Genomic DNA, 21,152 nt, shown 5'->3' with positions numbered 1-21,152 from the left:
CCTCTGAATATCCACCCCACTCCCTTGTTTTCAGACATCCAGTTCTGTCTGCCCTCCAACTGCAGCAGTATTGACTGGACTCCCGAGTATTCCCCAGGTAAAAAAAAAGGGGGTGAAGGCGGGGGAATTCCCGGGTACTCACAACTCTATTTCTTGATGTCAGTAGTGTGATGTCTGCTGATTTGTTTTCATCAAAATCCCTGACCTGCCAGAGTAATGACTAACTTCTCCCTGGTCGCACGGTTCAATATCATCGATTCATCAAGTGTATTGACCCTTTTTCGTATCTAACTGATGAATAGCAGCTGGAGAGTTGGAGGTTTCCCTCATGTTGAGTTCAATATTTTTTTGATTGAGAGAGACTGCATTCAGGAAAAAATATATATTTAGAGTGCTTTATTTGCCATGTTGCCATCTTGGATTATAACTACCTCATTGTCTGAAAACTGCCATGATGCAATCCAGACAGACCAGTTTCCAATGTCAGTGTTGACAACTGTGTTATAAGAAGAAAAAAAATGAATGGTTGGTCCTTGCATTGTTCTTACCTACTCACCAGGCCTCGCCGTTTTAGCCACGGAAAAAAATCATAAAGTGCATATTTGGGATTAGCCTTTAAACAAAATACAATATGATGAACTATATGTATATTTACCCTCACAGTTTTGACATTATAATTAATAAAACAATATGAATTGGATTGGATTGGATTGGATTGGATTGGATTGGATTGGATTGGATTGGATTGGATTTGCCTTTATTAGTCTCACAGTGGAGAAATTTACATTTCACAGCAGCAAAGTGATGAAAGGAATGAAAGTAGAAAAACAAACTACATGAGCTGCTGGAAATGCAGCCACTCTCGCGGCGCCGTCTTGAAGTAAAAAAATTGTATTTTGTTGTGCAAGGGTTAATGCCGCCCTTTATTGTTGTGTGACGTATCCCACCACCATTTGAATTGCCTCATCCTAAACAAAGTTCTAATGTTCTAGGAGGCTTTCACTAGGATAATTTATACTTTGAAGTCTTCTTCTTTTCCTTTCGGCTTTTCTCTTCAGGGGTCGCCACAGCGAATCACTGTCCTCCATCCAACACGGTTTTGTGCGTCCTCTTCTCTCACACCAGCTACCTTCGATTCGTCTTTGACAACATCCATAAACCTCGTCTTTGGTCTTCCTCTCGGTCTCCTGCCTGGCAGTTCAAGGCTCAGCATCCTTTTCCCGATATAGTCACTCTCTCTCCTCTGGACATGTCCAAACCATCTCAGTCTGGCCTCTTTGACTTTCTCTCCAAAGCCTTTAATATGAGTTGTCCCTCTGATATATTCATTCCTGACCCTATCCAACCTGGTCACTCCCAAAGAAAACCTCAACATCTTCATCTCTGCTATCTCCAGCTCTGCTTCCTTTCTTTTCTTCAGTAGCACTCTCTCCATAGTTACTACTTTGAAGCAAAAGGCTGAAGGTTTTGGGAAATAATTCAGAATTCAAACCAAACAAATGAAAAAAAAAACTTCAAAAATGGTCCTCTATACATATTTAAAATAAGTAAAAAAACATGTATGAGTATGACATATCCACTGAAGATCTACTGCAAGCCATTCTGCACTTGTTTTTTGTTTTCTTCTGTTTTTTGCTTTATAAGTCTTTGCAAATGGAATTATATGGAAGGCCACATAGAAATGCAACACTCTGATTTGTATTGGTTTCCTTCACTTGTTTCACTTGCATGAACTGCACTGGGCCAAAAGGGTAAAAAAGGCTTCATCAGCGTATTGTATATCTTGAAAAATTGCTTGGCGACTCCATGTTTTCATTGGTATTTTTCTTTCTCCTTCCTTGGTTTAGACCGGCAATGCAAGGTGCCAGTCGTGTTTTGTTCATCCTACTTCGCCGTTATTTACACATCCTTAATAGCCTGCTGCAAAAAGAAGTGCTGCGTTTCCTTTTCAGTGATAAATCCAGCTTGGGGAGAAAGATTCTTAATGGCATGTCACTCAACTACCCCCACCCACCTCACCAGCGTGTTAGCCTGACCCGAGTGAGTGTTGCTAACAGAGATGGAGTGGTTGACTCACTGCCCTGTGTTTGTCAGCCTTGCCAATACCATGCTTGTTGTTTGCAGTTGTGAAAGAACAAAACAAAATCTCCTTCTGTCCGTTATCTGCATAATTTCTTCAAAGTCACATGGCCAGTCAAAGAAATGTGGCGCCGTTGCTTACCACAAGTATGCAAGTGCCATATGCACATCTGATTCCCCTAAAATATGTTTAGCTTGGAAAGGTGTGTGGGATTTGGTGTACAAAAAAAACAGAAATGATAATAATAATGTAAGGGGGTCCGCTATATGTCCGTCTGTAAAGATTTGGCTTGGGGATGTGAAGGCACTGGTTTTGTGTTTCACATGATTGACATTTAGCTGGTTTCTAGACCTGTGTTTCTGGCCGTGAGCGTAAAGAAGAAAGATAGCTGTTCTGTTCACTCTGACATTTCTGGAATCTATAGGCATGCTTCATGGTTGTAACCTGAGGATGAGAGAAGCTCCCAAAATCAGACAGTATGTCCCTTGTCTGTTTACCGGTATTTATTTTCAGAACTCTGGTTCAACTTTGAGAACCAGAATTTTACCCCCCAGTCACATATAAACAGGAAAAAACTAAGTTAGAAAATGTTAACACAGGTCCTGTAGTCTTTTATGGTCAAAGACATTCTATAGAACATAGTTGGAGGTATTGTTAAATCACGACCAGGGGGAAAATTCAGTTTAAACCATTTAAGTTCTGGTGCCTTGATGCAGTTGCTTGTTCTCTTGTTGGTGACCACTCCATTGTCTTTCAGGTTGTCAAGATTTATCAATCCCTAATGTTTTATGGGGTGAAAATCTGCACAAATCTTCCTGCACTGCAACTCATTCCAAGACTTGTATGAATAATTGTATTTTATTTATTTATTTATTTGAGGTGTGGGGGGTTACTGTGGTGCATCAGGTCTTTACAACTACTACGGCGTGCATGGCTTTCCATAATGAGCTAAAATGTTTTTTGTTGTTTTTTTGTTTTTTCTTTTTTGCATTCTTCAACAGACCACAACGTCTAATACGTTTAACCAGGATTATGTGTTTTTAGACAAGTGGGGCTAAAGATACCATCTTTTTAAAAATATAGTTGGTTTATTTATTGTTGCTTATTTCCCATTTAAATTTGCATCATTCACATCTGACCTCCATCTAATTTAGTGCGACTCCACTTTAGACTGTTTGGCTATCAGTCGCAGGAAACACTAAGACAGACTATTCACCTTCACAGAACCACTGAGTAAAAACAGAAATGAAGAGCATGCAGTATAAAGTTGATATTAAAGAAATGTATTTTCATAGGAAAAATATTGGAATTGAATGTGTGATAATAAATGTAAGTCAATGCTTTGGACATTTTTTTTGGTCAGAACATAAGACTTTGACCCTCACAGTCTGTCACTTAAAAGACTGTTGTTGCATGTTGTTTACATAACTGTCACGTAAAAAATCTCTGAGTGAGTCAGGCTGGTTTCACTTTGTAATACGTAATTCCTGAGTAACGCTGCCAACATTAAAATAGGAGGAATAATTAGGAACGTTTGAAAGTTTGTCACTAGCTCCACCAGCCACCCCATAGCATCCAGCGCCTCCTCTGCAAAACTTATTGGGTCTATTTTTAGTCTTCCTACTGAGTCATGCCCTTGAATAGGCTCTCGCTCTCGCTCTCTCTCTCTCTCTCTCTCTCTCTCTCTCTCTCTCTCTCTCTCTCTCTCTCTCTCTCTCTCTCTCTCTCTCTCTCTCTCTCTCTCTCTCTCTCTCTCTCTCTCTCTCTCTATTTCGACTCTCTCTCTCTCAATCTCTACCTCTCTCATTCTCTCTCTCACACACACACAAACACACGCACACACACACACACACACACACACACACACACACACACACACACCTGTACACATGCACTTTCCCTGCATCTTGTCACGATTGCATCTCTTCATCATTGGCGAGTTCATTTTGTGAATGAATGGACAGCTGCATGAGTCATCCATTCCCTGAACCAGAACAATCTTCACAGATGTGACTTTCCAGGCTATTAATATGCGCGACTAAATTAACGGTGAGAAGAACGCTCGAATGAATTGAAAGGTGTGAGGAGCTTGCTTGTATTGGCAAACTATCTCTCTCATGCTCTCTCTTCATTTTTGATAGCAGTGTGTCCAGTAATTGTGTTTCAGGCTACAATTTAATTATACAAAATACTGTTCATTTGGCTTCAACCACCCATGGGCTGAAGCTCATTAAAACCCAAAAGAGATCTCAAGAGGCTCTCATTAATGTGATGTAAGCATTTGTTTAAATAATAATAATAATAATGTCACAAAGCTCTGTGCAGTTTTTCCAAAGGTACTTTGATGCAGTGACATTGGTTCATTGTCTCGTTTTCCTCAATCGGAGGTTTCTGATTGCTTGGATCTTTGATCATGATCCAAAAGAAAATGTGCGTAAGATGGCTTTGCATTTCACTACATGCAATGTGGTTTCATTTTTGAACATGTCAAAACCATTTGATGGTTCATAACCGTTATTTTTTGTCCCCCCTACCTCACCCCTCTCCCAAATGTTGATAAGATATTTCCAAAATTAAATAAAGACCTAGGTAAACACAGGTGTTGCTGATTGCATAACTGGAGCTTTTCCAACCTGTTTGCACAGTGCCCCGACAAATGACATCAGTAACAGCTGTGTTTACGCGTACTTGTGTCATCATGGCTGTCGTGAAAAAGGTCAGACAGATGCCGACTGATCCAGTAATACTGTAACTTACAAACAACAACAGTGAAATGTGAACATTTTGCTAAATATAAGGCAATTAATACACAAACAATTTTTATTTTGAAGAATTAAAGACCCATCACAGAAATATATGGTCTGTTGAATTTACGTGATTTGATTTCGTCAAATTATTTGCACAAGATCATCTGAATCTACATTCCTTTTTTAAGTAGATGGATGGATGGACTTGATGCACACATATTGTGTGGAACCACTCAACAAAATAAAATTGAGTAAATTCACAAAAAAAAAAACCTTTTGCGCGTCAATCAAAAATGTGTATTGGAAATTCATAATGTGTCGTGCCACTTTAGACTTCAATGCACTACTGTATATTAGGGATTCTTAAACACTTGACACCATGGACCACCCAAATAAGGCTTACCACTCCATGTACCACATAGATGACAAACAGAGTACAGGTAGTACTACTGTCGGGACCACAAAACACCGCGACATTGTGCAGTTTGAACAGTCACATTATTCTCAAACACGGGTTGTTACATTTTTCGAACAACATCACACAATGGTACAAACTCATTAATTGCCAGACAATATGCAAAAATGTGTTCACTCCAGTGCCAGGGTTTTTGTCATTTTCACTCAATTTGCAAGACCCACAGAATATTGAGTTTTAGGACTACATAAACATTCAATTCAGCGTACGAAACCTTCGACTCTCTTCTTTCATTGGAAAAAAATAGTTCATTCGTAAGTTATATGGGTCTGGAGTTATCTGAGCTTGAAATTGGGGTGGCTGTATAAAACACAATACAATACATACATAATGATTTCTATAGAGCTTTAACAACAGCTGAAGCTGTAACCAAGCGCTAACATGGACAAAAGGCAAATGCTGCCCCCTCATGGAAGGGAAAAACATTGCCAGATTTCTGACCAGCGCTTTATTGGCACCCACCTGCAAGAAAAACCAAAACACGAACAAATTTGAGAATGGCGCTCCGCGTCACATTTTTCAAGGCCATGTATTCACGGCCAGCTCAAAGCCTGCTTTATGGAAAAGGGGAAAGGAATACACCAAAGTAAAGATACATATAAATGCACTGGTTTCACATGAGTACAATGTGTTAAACCAACACTTGATTGTGTTTGATTAAACGGGGTGTGGGGGGGATCACGTAAATTTACCATATTTTAATCTTTGAAAAGGTTTCTTCAGCCGTCATCTGTACTTCTTTGAAAAGTACTTTAGTCATCTATACTTCTAAAGTACTTTTCAAAGAAGTACAGATGACGACTGAAGAAACCTTTTTAATGATGGACCACTCCTGTATGACTGAGAGCTTGGGACACAGCTATGATAGGTCCCTACTCTCAGGTTGGGGGGAGCAGAGGACCACTCCCTGTGGCCCCACTGATTGTTCCTACATTCCAGCCAGACAGCCAGTCGTTAGTCAGGAATGTAGGAACAATCAGTGGGGCCACAGGGAGTGGTCCTCCCCCCAACCTGAGAGTAGGGACCTATCATAGCTGTGTCCCGCGCCGCCATGTCTGGACATTAGGGATATATAAATAGGGCCGATACGACCAGTCAGACTTTAGTTCGCTGACGAAGCCTCTTGGATAGGAGGCGAAACGTCCGAAACCTTCAAATTTGTACAGATGATGGCTGAAGAAACCTTCTCATCGATAGGGCTTGGGATGGTTTAGTGTTTTGTATTTTTGGTGATGAGTAGCCATTTGAGATGCAATGATAGCACACAATGACGACTTCAAATAAAAGCAAATGTTGCAGACAGCAATGAGAGTCATCATTTGGTACTGATTATATGCCGTGAGTGCACTGCTGCTTAGCACTAACATAGCTTGCACAAACCAAGCAGGAAGAGTCGTGAGCTCTCAGCAAAGTCTTTATCGTAAAGCAAGTGTCGGTCCTGCTCATCCCAAACAAGATGAAACTCGTACTGCAGCGTAACTGAACCGTCGGTTTTGCCGTCTGAACGAACACGTTCCATTAGGGTTTAACTTTATAAAGAAGATTGAAGTGAAAATAATGCAAATGGATATATGAGAATTTAGTTCATCCTGAGGACAAAAGAAATCCTAAAAATGCTTGACTATGCCCTTAGTTTCCTAACCTTCATCAAATCAACATATTCGATATTTGAAAAATCTGGCAGAACACAACCAACCCATTTTTTTCACTAAGATTATAAATACCTAAGTACAGTAAAGTCTCGTTATATCGATATTCTCGGGAGTCGGAAAAAATATCGATATAACCGGACTATTGATATATCCGATCCTGCGGCATGTAAATGATCTCCTTGCGTTCATAGAAATAGTATCGTAATAAGCAGTACTATCGATATAACCGATATTGATATAACGAGACTTTACTGTATTCCCGCTCTCATCTCAGTTTTACTGAATAACGTATTTGCTCTAATTTAAACTCTGTTAAGTTGAAGCCATTATTTCTTTTGATGTTATATAGCAACAGATGGATAGGCCATGTAATTGTACCTTCTGTCACGTAACTGCTGCTGCGAAATGTACATTTCTCCACTGTGAGATGAATAAAGGTACATCCAATCCAATCCAGTCCAATCCAATCCATACAATCGTTTCTGCTTGATTACTGACAGTAAGTAAATCACATTTTGGTGGGTTTAAGGATTTGGATAATATCCCATGGCACACTTGATGAAGGCTTACAGCATCGCGTTTGGGAGTCATTGCCCTCAAAAAAGGCAAGTCGGTAATGTTTTAGAGCTGTTTGCAATGAGTTTGTGCGTCTTCTTTTTCAGCCATTACCTACACACCGAGCTACAAGAAGCCCCCTCCGCCCGTCCCGCCCCGCACCACCTCCAAACCCCTCATCTCCATCACAGCCCAAAGCAGTACAGAGTCCACCCAGGACGCCTACCATGAGGGGAGGCACCTCCACGGTGGGATGTGGGGCGAGGATGGCCTGACCCGAGGCCTGAGCCCCGGCAAGCCCCTCTATAACTCAATTGACAGCCTGGATAGCACTAAAGCCGTAACTATAGCCATGGAGGCAGCTGGGGTCATGGCTGGGAAGAGACACCCGTCCACAGAGAGCCACAGCTCGGTACTCACCTGTGACAAAGCCATCCTGGTGTCGAAGGCTGAGGAGTACCTAAAGACACCTCGATCCTCCATAGGAATACAGGTCAGTTTTGATTTTCTGAAATAATCATGGCTCATAAAGGGTGCAAAGAATGTCACAACTTAAGCTTAATGACACAGATACACTTGAAAGATAGTTCTTGATTCAACTGCTAAAAATAATCCCAATTCAACTCGTGCTATAGCGTGTTCGAGTGAGGGGCTCCCGCTGGCCGCATGCACTCCATCTCCATTAGTGTTTGCATTTGAGCAGCTAATTTGCGAAAACATGCCAAAGCCCACCTTGCAATTGATGAACAATCACTTCAATTGCAGTTGCTTCCATGATTGCCCTTCTGTCTTTTTTATTTATTTTTTTGCACCCGTCATTAGCCCTCATTAGCACTTGAGTTAAAGTGATTGAAAATTCTAGTTATCTTGACTAAATAGCCTATATGAACACACATCTGTTTCTCAGGTCACTATCCAGACTCATATGGCCAATAATGAATTCAATGCTGAAATATAACAGCAAATTATGTGTGTCAACTTCCATGAACCTTGCTCAAATCTTTAACAATTTAAATGTAATTCAAATGAATGTTTTGGTTTTTTGTGTGTGTTTTTTGCTTTTCTGACAAATTATTATACTTGACGTCTGAAATCACAACTAGTAAACATGGCACGATACTCAAATGAGGCGGACACCCCTGGCTTGAATTGTCATCTATTTCCCATGTAATTATCATATGAAAAGAGATATTCCATATTTGTTTTTACGACTTTGAACATCGACAAATCAAACAATGATACAAGGGGGTGAATGAAGGTCAGCTGATAAATATTAAGAACAATTTTGTAAGAACGTTCTCTATCTATCGCTTCAGCATTTCCGCCATATGCCTATTCACTCTCATACAATTTTTTTCCCCTCCTCAAAAGATTCCACTAAATTGAGTATCTTACCTGTCTTGCTCACATGAACCACCCTACGTTTGAACTTTGCCCTCCAAATCAGCCAAGGATGATTGGGGGTGATTATGACATCACTGCCTTGAAAGCTGTGCAATCGCCGCATCATCCACACAGGCACACACACACACACACACACACACACACACACACACACACACACACACACACACACACACACACACACACACACACACACATCATTCCACAAACGACTTAGAATGGCTTCATCTTCCACGAACAGGGTCCAATGTAGAAAAAGTAGAGCCCTGGGGCTTGAATGGGCATACAGTGTTTCAAAATGGACATTTAAGGAAAGTGTAACTTTTGACTTATTTGCTTAAATGCAGACGAGTTGTTAAATTTTATTTGACTCAAGTGCTGTGTGGAAGGCCCTAAACAACTCACCTATGACTTTTCGTTTTTACCTTTTATGAGGACAACTATATAAACACAGAAGTCAATGGCAGCATTTCTAAAAATTGACAGTTTTTAACAACCACCACCATTCCTGGAAAGAGTTGGAGACTCCCCGCTGAAAAAACCTCAGTCGGAAAAAAAAGCACACTCAGCTTGGCGTAATGATTGTATGTTGGCCATCAATGACTTCCATGTTTTTATTTCCACAAAAAAGCACCACCTGACGGAAGGGGAAATGGAAAGTTCATATAATTAACAAGGTTATGTCATTTTAAAAGGCACTCTGTATCTTTGAATGTCAGCAAACTATTGCCAATGAGTCAACAGTAATTTCTTTCAGAAAAACCAATAAAGATAAAGAAGATATGTACAATGCCAAAGTAGCAACCTTTCCCAGAATGAAGCTAAAATTCTTATCTTGCTGAATTGCCATAGTGGAAAATGGATAACTTCAAGAAAATGCATGTGAATGAATTTGTCACAAAGATGAATTTGGGGTTCGGGTTATTCGTCTTTATTGTTGACTTTCCGTTGTTCATGTCACTTGTTAAACCACATTTCTGGAAAAGCAACACATTTGTTGTATTTAATTTAACTGCATGTTTGTGTTTTTCATGGCGCTGACTGGTGTCGACAAAATTACATTCCATCGCAATAACATTGAGGTTTAGTGGATAGTTAGTTAAATGTTTTTAACCTTTCAAGGGGTTGTCTGGGAAGTGTCACCATTGCCATTTGCACGCTCTGAAAACATAGTATTGGTGACATCATGACAGAAATTGCTCATCCTTCTGTTTATCCTTTTGTTTTGGTTCCAAGAGTATAGTCTACTGTTCTTTCAGACTTCCTGCCACAATAGCAATGTTTTTTTCATCCACTCAATGGTGTAGATACACTTAGTCCCTTGCGTTTGACTCATGTCATGTTCCAAATGAGCAATTTACACTCACAGTGATAAAAGTGAGATGGGCCAAAGATTCCCGAATTTAATCCACAGGTCTTGTATGCACTGCTCTGTTATTGCTCTGTGTAAGAGACGGAGGAATTGCACAGAAAAGTGAATTCTAGTGAACAAAGGGACAAAATGGTACATTGCCTTCACACAGTGACCATATGTCTCAATATCCACATACCGTGTGCCACCAAACCTTTAATTTGTGAGGCCTTTCTTCTACAGGCAGAAGCACAAAATGTGCAGTGGGCACTCAGGAGTGCAAACAGGAAATTATGATCACTCAACAAAGAAAGCAACAAAATTAGATCAGAAGGAAATGAGTAAACGCAGAAGAAGAACGAGTTGGACGGAGAGAGGGGAACATCATCAATCATGGCACTCCAGAGAATGCCATACAGACATACAGATACTTCTCTATGTAGCTATCTATTTAGCTTTCTATCTTCAATCATTGGCTGGCTGACTGACAGACTGAGAGTTGTTGCTTGGATGGATGGATGGATGGATGGATGGATGGATGGATGGATGGATGGATGGATGGATGGATGGATGGATGGATGGATGGATGGATGGATGGATCCTCAACAACAAAACATTTTTTCAAGCAAGTCGTACCCACAGAACGAAACTTTGTTGTCTTTGAAACCTCCATAAATAATGAGGTTTTTGCTTACAAGCTTCGACAGCTGAGCCACAGTTCCAGTTCAATTAAGACACAAGCAAGCAATGAGTGGCAGCTGAAATTCAGTAAATATGCTTATATTGGTTATTTGCATTAGGTGGAGGCCGCAACAGACTCAGAATCTGAAAGCAAAGGCTCCAGAGAATACCATTCTGTTGGGATACAGGTGGAGGATTACAAGAAAGGGTAAGACAATGATTTTGAGTCTTTGTTCAAACCATCAAGCGTCACTTTCAGTATTTGTTTTTGGCTCTTGTGTAGAACAATTCTCAATGCATTTTTACCACCTTGGCTTTCAGTCAAGGACGTTTCAAGCGCTCCAACAGTGTGACTACAGCAGTACAGGCTGACATGGAGTTGGAGGGCTTCCCCACCATGGAGGACAAAGGCCTGCAGTTCGGCGGGGGCTTCCAGCGCCATTCAGAGCCCAGCACACCCACCCAGTATGGAGCCTTGCGAACCGTACGCACACAGGGGCTCTTCAGCTACCGTGAAGACTATCGGACTCCAGCTGAGCCCCCCAGTCCCAGAGAGACCACGAGTGAGACGACCTGGCAGCTGGAACCGCCGTGCCCACAAGAGAATGCAGTCACATCTGGTGAGTCGGGACGAAGCTCCCCTTCTCTGAGGAGAGACGGGAGCTGGTTCATGCAGCTGCTCCACACCGAGACTAAGAGGATTGAAGGGTGGTGTAAAGAGATGGAGGCAGAAGCTGAAGAAAATGACTTGTCCGAGGAGAGTGAGTGTCACAAACTTCATCAGAATGCCAATTTCAACTGCAATATCAAGGTTATATTCTTTGTGTTGCAGTCTTGGGAAAAATCCGAAGTGCTGTGGGTAGTGCTCAGCTGCTAATGTCGCAGAAGTTCCAGCAGTTTTATTGGCTCTGTCAGCAGAATCTGGTAAGTGGGAGTTTTTACAGGTGAGATGTTTTGTCACACAGCTCCATAGATTGTAATACCAGCTCTTAGTCGGAACCCTCTTTTGTTTTGTACATCTGACATAAGATGCCTGAAGTCGTCAAACTCCTCTTTCCTTGTCAGCACTTTCCTCATCGCAACTCTCAACCGGTTGTTGTTACATGTCATCGATCAAGGAATTGGAACAATTACTAAAATATGTTATTTCGGGGGTGGGGGTGGAGCAGAGGCGTGCAGACAAGGTTGGAAAGGTATTCGCCAAAAATGCGATTCAAGTCTACGACAAAAATAGTGAGGAAAAGAATGTGAATGGGAAGACTCCAGACTCGGCGAAGGGACTACTGTAATTGGTTTTAGCATACTACCAGATGCAATATGGTGATGTTGGCATACTTAAGTCAAAGCCTTATAGGACTGTGCCATCTGTCCGTTTGTTAGCGTTTTCGACCAATCCTCATTTTTCAGAGAATCCGTGTGTAAAAGCAATAACCTGGTAGATTTCGAATGAGGTCTAATGAATGAAGCTAGTATAAGAAGAAAAATCATTATTCAAACAGATTTTTTTTAATAGCAGATACGCGTTGAAGGTACATCTGCCCAAGTTATTCAGTAACTTTGGCACTTGGAATCCATTGTATGAACATTTTGCAAGCATGAGTTACAAAACTCCATTGTGCATTGACACGCTAACAGACTCAATCAACCTCAGTGAAAGTCATTGATTCTCGAAAGCAACAAAAATGGCAATCAATAACTATCTGGGACATCAAAATGCTCTGGGGGAAAATTACATACGAGAGGATGGATGAACAGTAGTTTCGATGATGGTTCTGTTCCCACAGAGAAAAAGTAGCTTGTACAAAGCCTTGAGTCAATATGTCTAAATACCTCCTCCATTCAGCGTGGGTTGCACAGGTTGGACAATAGTTCTGAGACATATTTGTCCAATTATATGTGAGCTGCAGAAACTAAGCAGTCGATGGGACCACATCAAGAAGTTTGGACCAGAAAAGAGCACATTAGTCTGTCGTCCGTTTATTTCCAGTCATAATTTATTAATGGCCATATAAGCTACATAGGTGGATAACATTTTTAGTACCACTCCATGAAAAGATCATTATAGTAGGAAAAATAAAAATTCACTGGAAATAAACTCGTGAAAATCAGACATTGCTTTTGAGTTGATACAGAATAATTGCAAAAAAATAATATACTTTAGAAACATGCATGGACAAAAATGCTGATACAGATAAATATAGCTGAAATAATCAGAGAATGGAAAAATACAGATGTGTTTCTTTGTGAAAGCCCATATTGGTACAGCAAAAATCAACGTAGTTTAAAAACAAAACAACAGAAAAAGACATATGCATAAAGCCAGAACTCCGTATTCTGAAGGCATTGGGCAAAAAAAAAAAAAAAATCCAAAAATCTAATTGCACCCACGAACAAAACAATTAACCCACAAGAAAATTGAATCTGTGGAGACCAGACATTCACTACTCAATGAAGAGACTGTTTGAAATCAATATTAGCATTTCTTGTAAATGTGACTGATAGTGTTCGGGTCAGAACAGAAAAACTCAAAGGCCCTGACTGCACATCCAAGTGCTGACGTAGTGGACAAACCTTCCAGACATCCAAGGCATCCAGAAACCCCTTAGCCCACAAGCAAGAAAGTGGTTTGGTCATGATGAAAGATCCCCGCAAATACTCAGTGGGATATTTTCCAAGCCCGGGAGGTTTTAGGAAGATATTTTCATAAAATACTCACCTTGTCCTCGCTACATCCCGTAGGACCCCAGTGCCATGCCACGGCCTACCTCACAGGATTTGGCTGGTTTCTGGGACCTGTTGCAGCTTTCCGTTGATGACGTCACCTTGAAATTTGACCAGCTGCAGCAGATCAAGGACAACAACTGGAAACCGATTGACAGTCCCGACAAGAAGGTAAATGGGTCCTGACTAGAAGTTCAATCCCGGTCCCAGACATCCACAGCTTGAGGATGTCGTTTTTCTTCCACAATTTTAGTGGTAGTTGTTTACATCACTGACTGATGCCATATTGAAAAGAGAAAAAAAAATATTCCCAGCAAGTATTTGCTCAAAGATTTTCTGCGCAGAGGGCACAAAATGTCATGGAAAGCCTATTAGAACCTTATTTGGGTTTACACAGAGGCACTTAACATGGTAGAATGTGTGAGCTGACTGCCATTTAACTTGCAATTGAACACCTGCGTGTCACTAAAAAGAGGGAATGCACATGTGTACAATCACACTCTATAAGGCTTAAATTTATTTATCTGGCACTCATGTTTTATTTCACAAAAATCTGGCATTTGAACCAGACTTGTAAGAAGACTTTTTGCTGTCCGAATCCTGCAAAATTTTGCAGATGCTTTTTATGCCCTTTCCTCCCTTTGTATTCTCCACCGATGTGCAAATGTTTCATTAGCAATTGCATCTGGTTGTTTGTGGTTCAATAAAATCATGGAGATGCTAGACAAACAGCATAGCCATGAAATGGAATCCCAATGAAGGACATTCAAAGAATAAATTGTATAAACAAGGGTTAACATCTATAAATGTGAGTCCCATTGTGATAACAGTTGAGAATCGCTGCCCTAAAGGGACAACACATGGTGGATGCCAAACGTTCCACCATAAAAGTTGTGATAACTGAATGAGATGTCATGAATAAGAACTGCATTTCAGCTGCCACTCTGGCCTGGTTGAATTAGTAGTGTGTAACAATGAGTCATGACGGATTGTCCCTGTGTTGTGAATACCCAGAACTCAAATTATCCTTAATTATGAGCAGTGGCGGGCCATGCATGTCACTCATAGGCCTTCAGTAGTGCTATGTCTGAATAACTCCACAGCTGCGAGTGTGGTGTGATTTACTACATGTCCCCTAGAGGATGTCATTGGCCAGGAAGAAACTTAAGAAATGTTATCATTAAACTGTTCGAATGTTTACTATGAACGTGTAGTGTCTATTTTTGCTAGCTTTGGAGCTGTCCAACATTTCTTAATGATGTCCATCTATTCTTGAAAAGTCTGTCTTGAAACTGGCTTTAACAATACATTTGCAACCAAATCCATTTCTGCTCATCCTTCAGCTATTGTGGGTTGACAAAACCGCAATTAAATCAACACAAAAATGTATTTGCTTATGCAGCTTGCTACAGATACAGTGTGCGAGCTACGGCCAATATGTGCTTATCATTAGCGGCTAGTGGTACTATGATTGGCTGGTGACTATTCAAAAATTTGACTAAGCAATCATCATTTGCGAAAACTCTGACGTTGCCAACGCCTTTCGGTAGGCCTTGGGTGACCAACTCAAACTTTTATTAGTTAAAGCAACAGCTTCATCGCCATTGATTTTTATGCTCCAGAGCCTGCACAACTGATTGTGAAGGCATCCAGCTAGATGTCATACCCTTGTAACAAATGATGGCTGAAATAAATAAATAAATAAATGAATAAATAAATAAATACATGTGATTGGTTAATTGGTTAAATGCTTACATAGGAAAACACACATCTGGAAGCAGCACAACAGGGGAAAAGCCATGAAAGGAAGCTGAAAGACAATTTGGAATTATTTAATAAGAATTCATGGACAATATATAATTCACATTAGTCTGTGATTCAGATATTTTTAGGCCAGCAGAGAAGGGCTTGCAGGCCTTGACGGCCCACCACTGCTTATGAGAATGCATCCACTACTGAAGCGGTGTAAGCAAATAAAACACAGTATCAATTTTGTTTTTCAACTCTGAATTTGAGCAGCTCACTTGATCCCGACACAGCCCTGAACGTGTTCTGATGAGTTTCCTGTTATTTCCTGAAGCCTCCAGCTCCAGTACCAAAGAAGACAATTCGACAAAAGAGTCGAGTGACGAGGGAGAGATCCTTGGACCTCCCCGACAGGCACCGGCAGGAGGCTCGTCAACGGCTCATGGCAGCCAAGCGGGCGGCCTCCTTCCGGCAGAACTCTTCCTCTGAACGAGCGGACAGCATTGAGATTTATATTCCAGAGGCTCAGACTCGTCTTTGAGAAGTTAGGTTCAGGGGAAACTCATCTCCCCGCTAAATTAGCCTTTTTTTCTAGACTTCTATTCTCCCATCTTTTATTTATGTATGCGATGTCTGAAGCCATGCTCAGTGCCCCTCGCCAACGCCATTGGGCCTGTAGGATGTGCCACTCATCTCTAAATTAGCAGAGTTCTATATCGGACACGGGTTGATTCACTGCTTATCTGGTTACCACACACTCATTCAGCACCAAGCATGTTTTTTAAGCCTTATTTTACAACATTTGCAAAGTGACATTTTTAAAGTAACCTGGCCTTTGAGCTACAAAAAAGAGTATTTTATCAGTATATAGATTACGGAAATATCCAACTGTTTGATTTTTTTTTGTAATTGACTTTTATTTCCCAAACGTAATGTGAATTGTAAAAAAGTGCCAATGCTTCAAATACCTCAGTCACCGAATCCTGGCCGTGTTGGAAATGCCGCTCTTTTTTTTTTGTTTCGTTTTGAACTGAATTGGAATATGGTAATTTTTTAAGGGAATTAATTGTTAAGGAAATGACCATCACTTCGCTGTGCACATTTTCAACACTTCTTCCATATACAGTAAAGTCTCGTTATATCGATATTCTCGGGAGTCGGAAAAAATATTGATACAACCGGACTATCGATATATCCGATCCTGCGGCATGTAAATTTTCTCCTTGTGTTCATAGAAATAGTATCGTAATAAGCAGTACTATCGATATAACCGATATCGATATAACGACACTTTACTGTATTTGCTGTTCCTTTCAAATAGTGACATTGACTTGAAACGGAGAACATTGTGCCAACACTTTGCATCAAATTATTGCAGTAGAGAAATGTGTTTGTTTGTGTCCTTAGATCAAAATATGCACAAATGCACTTATTACAGATTCCCTGTTTCAAAAGGGAAATGTACAGAACTGAAATTAACAATAGTTATTTTTTTCTCAATGAGTTTAAAACATATTTCTTCTGTATATTCCACAATGCTCGTAACTCCCAGCCCCCTTAAATACTTTTTAGACACATACACACACACACACACACACACACGCACGCACACACACACACACAAGCCCAATTTAGTTGTTTTTCCCCTTCTCAATGCACAGAGTTTGTGCTAAGCCGAAACGCCCTTGAACATGTTAGAAGAAATGACTGTTGTTGTTTTGTTACCTAAAGAAAGCTTCATCGTACTATTTTTATTTTTGTCCAAGGCGTAAGATAGCTCCTCATGCGTGTGCAGACAGATCGTCCTGCAAATGAACAACTGTAAACATGTGGTTGGCACTTTGTAATATTCCACTTCACGTCATATTGATTCCATTGTCATAGATGTGTTATCATTGCACTAACTCTTTCGATTGATGTTTTCAAAAATGGATAAATTGAGAAGTATTCATCACAAATTCGAATGGGGTTTACACTTTAATACTATTGTATCTCACTGCACTCACCGAAGCCACATGCCAAGGTATCCCTGCACAATCGCATAGATTTAAAAAAAAATGTCAGGTTAAAATTAGTTTTCCACTTTTACAAAGATAACGTGTACTGATGCTGTCATAGAAGAAAAAAGTTTTAACAAAATGTTTATTATATTTGTTGTGGTTGAAATGTACTGCGTCTGAATGAGAGCCACAACAGAGTTTTCCCCCATCAATACAAACACCCCATAGTATGATGTATGACAAAGTGACAACTAAATATTTTGTTGTTGTTACATTAATACCTTGGAGACAGTTCCACTCAAACTTTATTTTTGTTGGGGCTTTGCTGTGATCCGAATTGCACCTTTGGAAATTCAATCCAAGTCCTGCTTTTCTTCACATCTACAAAACAAAAAATTCTGATTGCGTGTTCAAAGTCGTGATAACACAAAAAGAAAATAGCAAGAGTAGACATTTTTGAGATTGGGTGTATTTTAGTGCTGCTGTGCTGACAGAGCCAAAGAAAAGGTGAAAATGAGGTCAGAGCCTGTGTTGTTTTTATTTCACCACAGCAATCCTCTGGTGGCATATCGCACGTCTCACGCAAGCACATACTCAATGGAACTGCAAAGTATATGTTCTGCATCAGCACAACTTTGAAATCTAGATCAGGACTTTGATGAAATATAATCCACATTCACTCACCAGTCACAATATGACATTTGGTAAATATGCACAATGAAATAAAATCAAAGGCATTAAATCGGTATGAAGCGGTTTACATTTAAGCCCCTAGCAAACATCGACATGACCTCCTGTGTACCATATACTGGCGAGCTTGCTGATTATTTCTGTCAATACTGTTTATCTTTTCATGGAACAACACCGAACACATAAGACTTTGCTTCATTTAAAAAAAAATCACCTTGTACAAAGTACCGGTATAAGGTTGTATACAGTGATACCTCATCTTACAAACTTAATTGGTTCCCAGAAAGTGTGTGTAAGGTGAAAGGTTCATCTGCCAAACATTTATTTCCCATAAGAAACCATTAAAAATTAGAATAATGCATTCCCAGGTCCCCATAAAACATATTGATCTACTAAATAAACCTTAAAACTACAGAAAATATACCCTATTTTACGTATAATTAATGTGCTATTGTATTGTAATTAAAGAAATAAACTGTACTATATAATAAAGTCATTTTATTTACCTTTGTGATGGTCGATGTAGTTGCTTCTTGATGATATCCGAGTGAAGTTGACGTGCTTTCTCGACGATAATACCCTTACTCACTGTCCCCTGCTCGCTGCTGTTCGTTAATCCAAATCAACAGAGGTTTTTCAACCTCTTCTATTGTCTGAGACCGTTGCTTTGACAACACAGAAACACCTTTAGCCACACATAGAAATGGTCGACTTAGCATACTGGTACTGGGATGCTAAGTCACACAAACGCACACCTTGTTCATGTTTTTTTAATCATCTCCTTATACTCCTGTAATTTTCTTTAACGTCTTCTGAGGCCAAACACTAGCGTGTGATGGGGTCTTTTTCGGTGCCGTAATAGCAAAAGTACTCCACACGATAACAAACCACGCCTGCACTCAAAGGTGGTGTGGAAAACTAGTCTGCCAGCCACCGTGGCGCTGTTTAACGGTGTGGTTTGGTGTTCATCCTCTGAAAACTAATCCGCCATCCACTGTGGCGCTGTATGGTTTGGTTCGTCCGCAAAAGACTAGTTCGTATGACAAGATTATATTCTCGCGAATTTAATGTTCGTAAGGCGAAAGGTTCGTTAGCTAAAGCATTCGTAAGCCAAGGTATCACTGTATTTACTTTGCCTCTCACCAACAGCCATCAAGTTTGAACCTCCTGCAAGTAAAGTGAGTCCAATTACATATGGACACAAGCACAGACTGAACCAGCCTGCTGATGGCCTCAATTGACGCCATCACTGTAAAAACAGAGTGACTCATGCTACCTCATAGCCAACCAACTGTACAGCTTCACTTCACCCACTTCATATCCCTCAACAGGCTGGGCCAGCCTTTTAGGCAGGTACACATATTTAAAGTCACAGATACAACAGTATAGAGATGAGGATGTGGCCAAAAATAAAATCTGCGCCTCACATGCATATTGGATTGGATTTACCTTTAATAGTCTCGCAGTGTAGAAATTTACATTTCACAGCAAAAAAGTCATGAAAGGAAGATGCAAGAAAAGAAAGAAGTCATATCCTGCATGTTGGCATTATAGTTTACATTCATGGTGCTTTAGAATACGTACATAAAAATAAAATGCATACTCATCGGGGGTGGTCAGGAGCATAGCCACTGCAATAAACGGGGGAGTACTTTATCTGTATTACACTGTGCAGTTGTGTCTGGTGTTTTTCAAGAAGAAAAATACATTACAGACATTGGCTCAATTTACCTTCGCGTTTTTAAATGTCAGTGTACGATGGATTTGACCCTCACTGAGTATAAAAAGCGTGCGTTCAAATCAGACGGCTAACACATATCTACTCCTCACTTGACTTGAGAGACTTTTAGCAGTGTGTGAATGTGATGGCGGCCATTTGACAGAGACAATCCCCTGCTGTTCGCACACAGGCAAGCAAACAGGAGAGAGACACACCCGGCCTGACATATGCTGGCTTTGAGGAGACACGAGCGCCGCATTGGGCCCCCGAACTGCTGGCGTTATGAGCTGTCATGTAGCCGGGGGGCTATGTTATGTGAGGATCTGGTCGCTGCGCCTGGTATTTTCAGTCTGCCTTTTACTAGGCAAAGCAGCTTATGTAAGATTTTGGGTCCTCGGTGAGATCAAGCAAACAGCCTTATGAAAGCCACACTTGTTTGAGTTGACGTTTGAGCTGAATCTTGGCCATCGCATTTTGAACTCATTTTGGTGAATTTCTTCATGGATTTTTTTCCCTTCCATTTTCCCCTTCTGCATACTACAAAATGACCACCTCTGTCAAGTAGAACATCTTCAGATAATTATAAATGGCCAAAAAGATTAGAATTAACTCACATGTAAGAGGAGTATCCTTTGTCACAGATGAGAAACTAAAATTCTGAAGGGTTTTTCAATTTATCATCAGCGCTACTGGACACACTTCAAAAACCAATGACAAAATATGACAAAAATACTATTTTAATTATAAGCAAAAGTTCTCTTCGTATACTTTTTATGAATATATTTTTTGATCAACATTTTTCAGCCCATGTATAAAGATCGTACCCAATGACAAAAAGTTTCATGCAAACAAAAAAAATAATGTGTATTTTTTTCAGTACAAATTGTTTACTTGCATAGAAATTAATGTTCAAGTATGGCACAAAACCGTCTTTTCTTTTCAAAAATCTACTCAGTCAAAATGCTAATATTGTTGCTCAACAATGTTTGGCCTGTATATCATTCCAAATCTGCAAACAACAAATTAATTCTACTTATGTGTGGGAAAAGACAGTAAAACCCAGCGTAAGCACAACTAAGATATGTTTGCTCTCCAGTGGTGATTGGTAATCTTATAACTTTAAACTGTTGTCACGCCCTGCAGTTTAGCACCTGCAAATTCACATATGTATATTGTTTCAATACTATACAGATGCTCCCCACCTTACGAACGAGATACGTTCCGAGCGGTTGTTCGTGAGGTGAATGTGTTCGGAAATTGCTTCAGTGCTGTATTTTGAATGGAATGTATGTTTAAATCAAACAACCGGGAAGTATAACACACAGACGCT

At 40.2% G+C, this 21,152-nt stretch overlaps 1 protein-coding gene across 3 annotated transcripts in view; it reads left to right on the top strand.

Moving 5' to 3' along the window:
• dlgap2a (DLG associated protein 2a) overlaps window positions 1-18,876 on the top strand; it is a 184,771-nt gene extending 165,895 nt beyond the window's left edge. For 2 of the 3 annotated variants that reach the window (XM_089003726.1, XM_089003723.1), the window contains 6 exons: window positions 7,617-8,002; window positions 11,065-11,153; window positions 11,267-11,706; window positions 11,778-11,869; window positions 13,685-13,837; window positions 15,747-18,876. In XM_089003726.1, the coding sequence (XP_088859852.1) occupies window positions 7,617-8,002; window positions 11,065-11,153; window positions 11,267-11,706; window positions 11,778-11,869; window positions 13,685-13,837; window positions 15,747-15,953 (1,367 nt within the window). In that variant the 3' untranslated portion in view covers window positions 15,954-18,876. Of the gene's footprint in view, window positions 1-34; window positions 98-7,616; window positions 8,003-11,064; window positions 11,154-11,266; window positions 11,707-11,777; window positions 11,870-13,684; window positions 13,838-15,746 lie in introns of all 3 variants that reach the window. The other variant, XM_089003721.1, reaches the window with a different exon arrangement.
• Window positions 18,877-21,152: the final 2,276 nt, after the last annotated feature.

This window comes from Hippocampus bargibanti, linkage group LG09 (genome assembly GCF_051943395.1).
Source record: "Hippocampus bargibanti isolate YZ-2025 linkage group LG09, ASM5194339v1, whole genome shotgun sequence".
Lineage (NCBI taxonomy): Eukaryota > Metazoa > Chordata > Actinopteri > Syngnathiformes > Syngnathidae > Hippocampus > Hippocampus bargibanti.
This window is presented reverse-complemented; position numbering and strand designations above follow the sequence as displayed.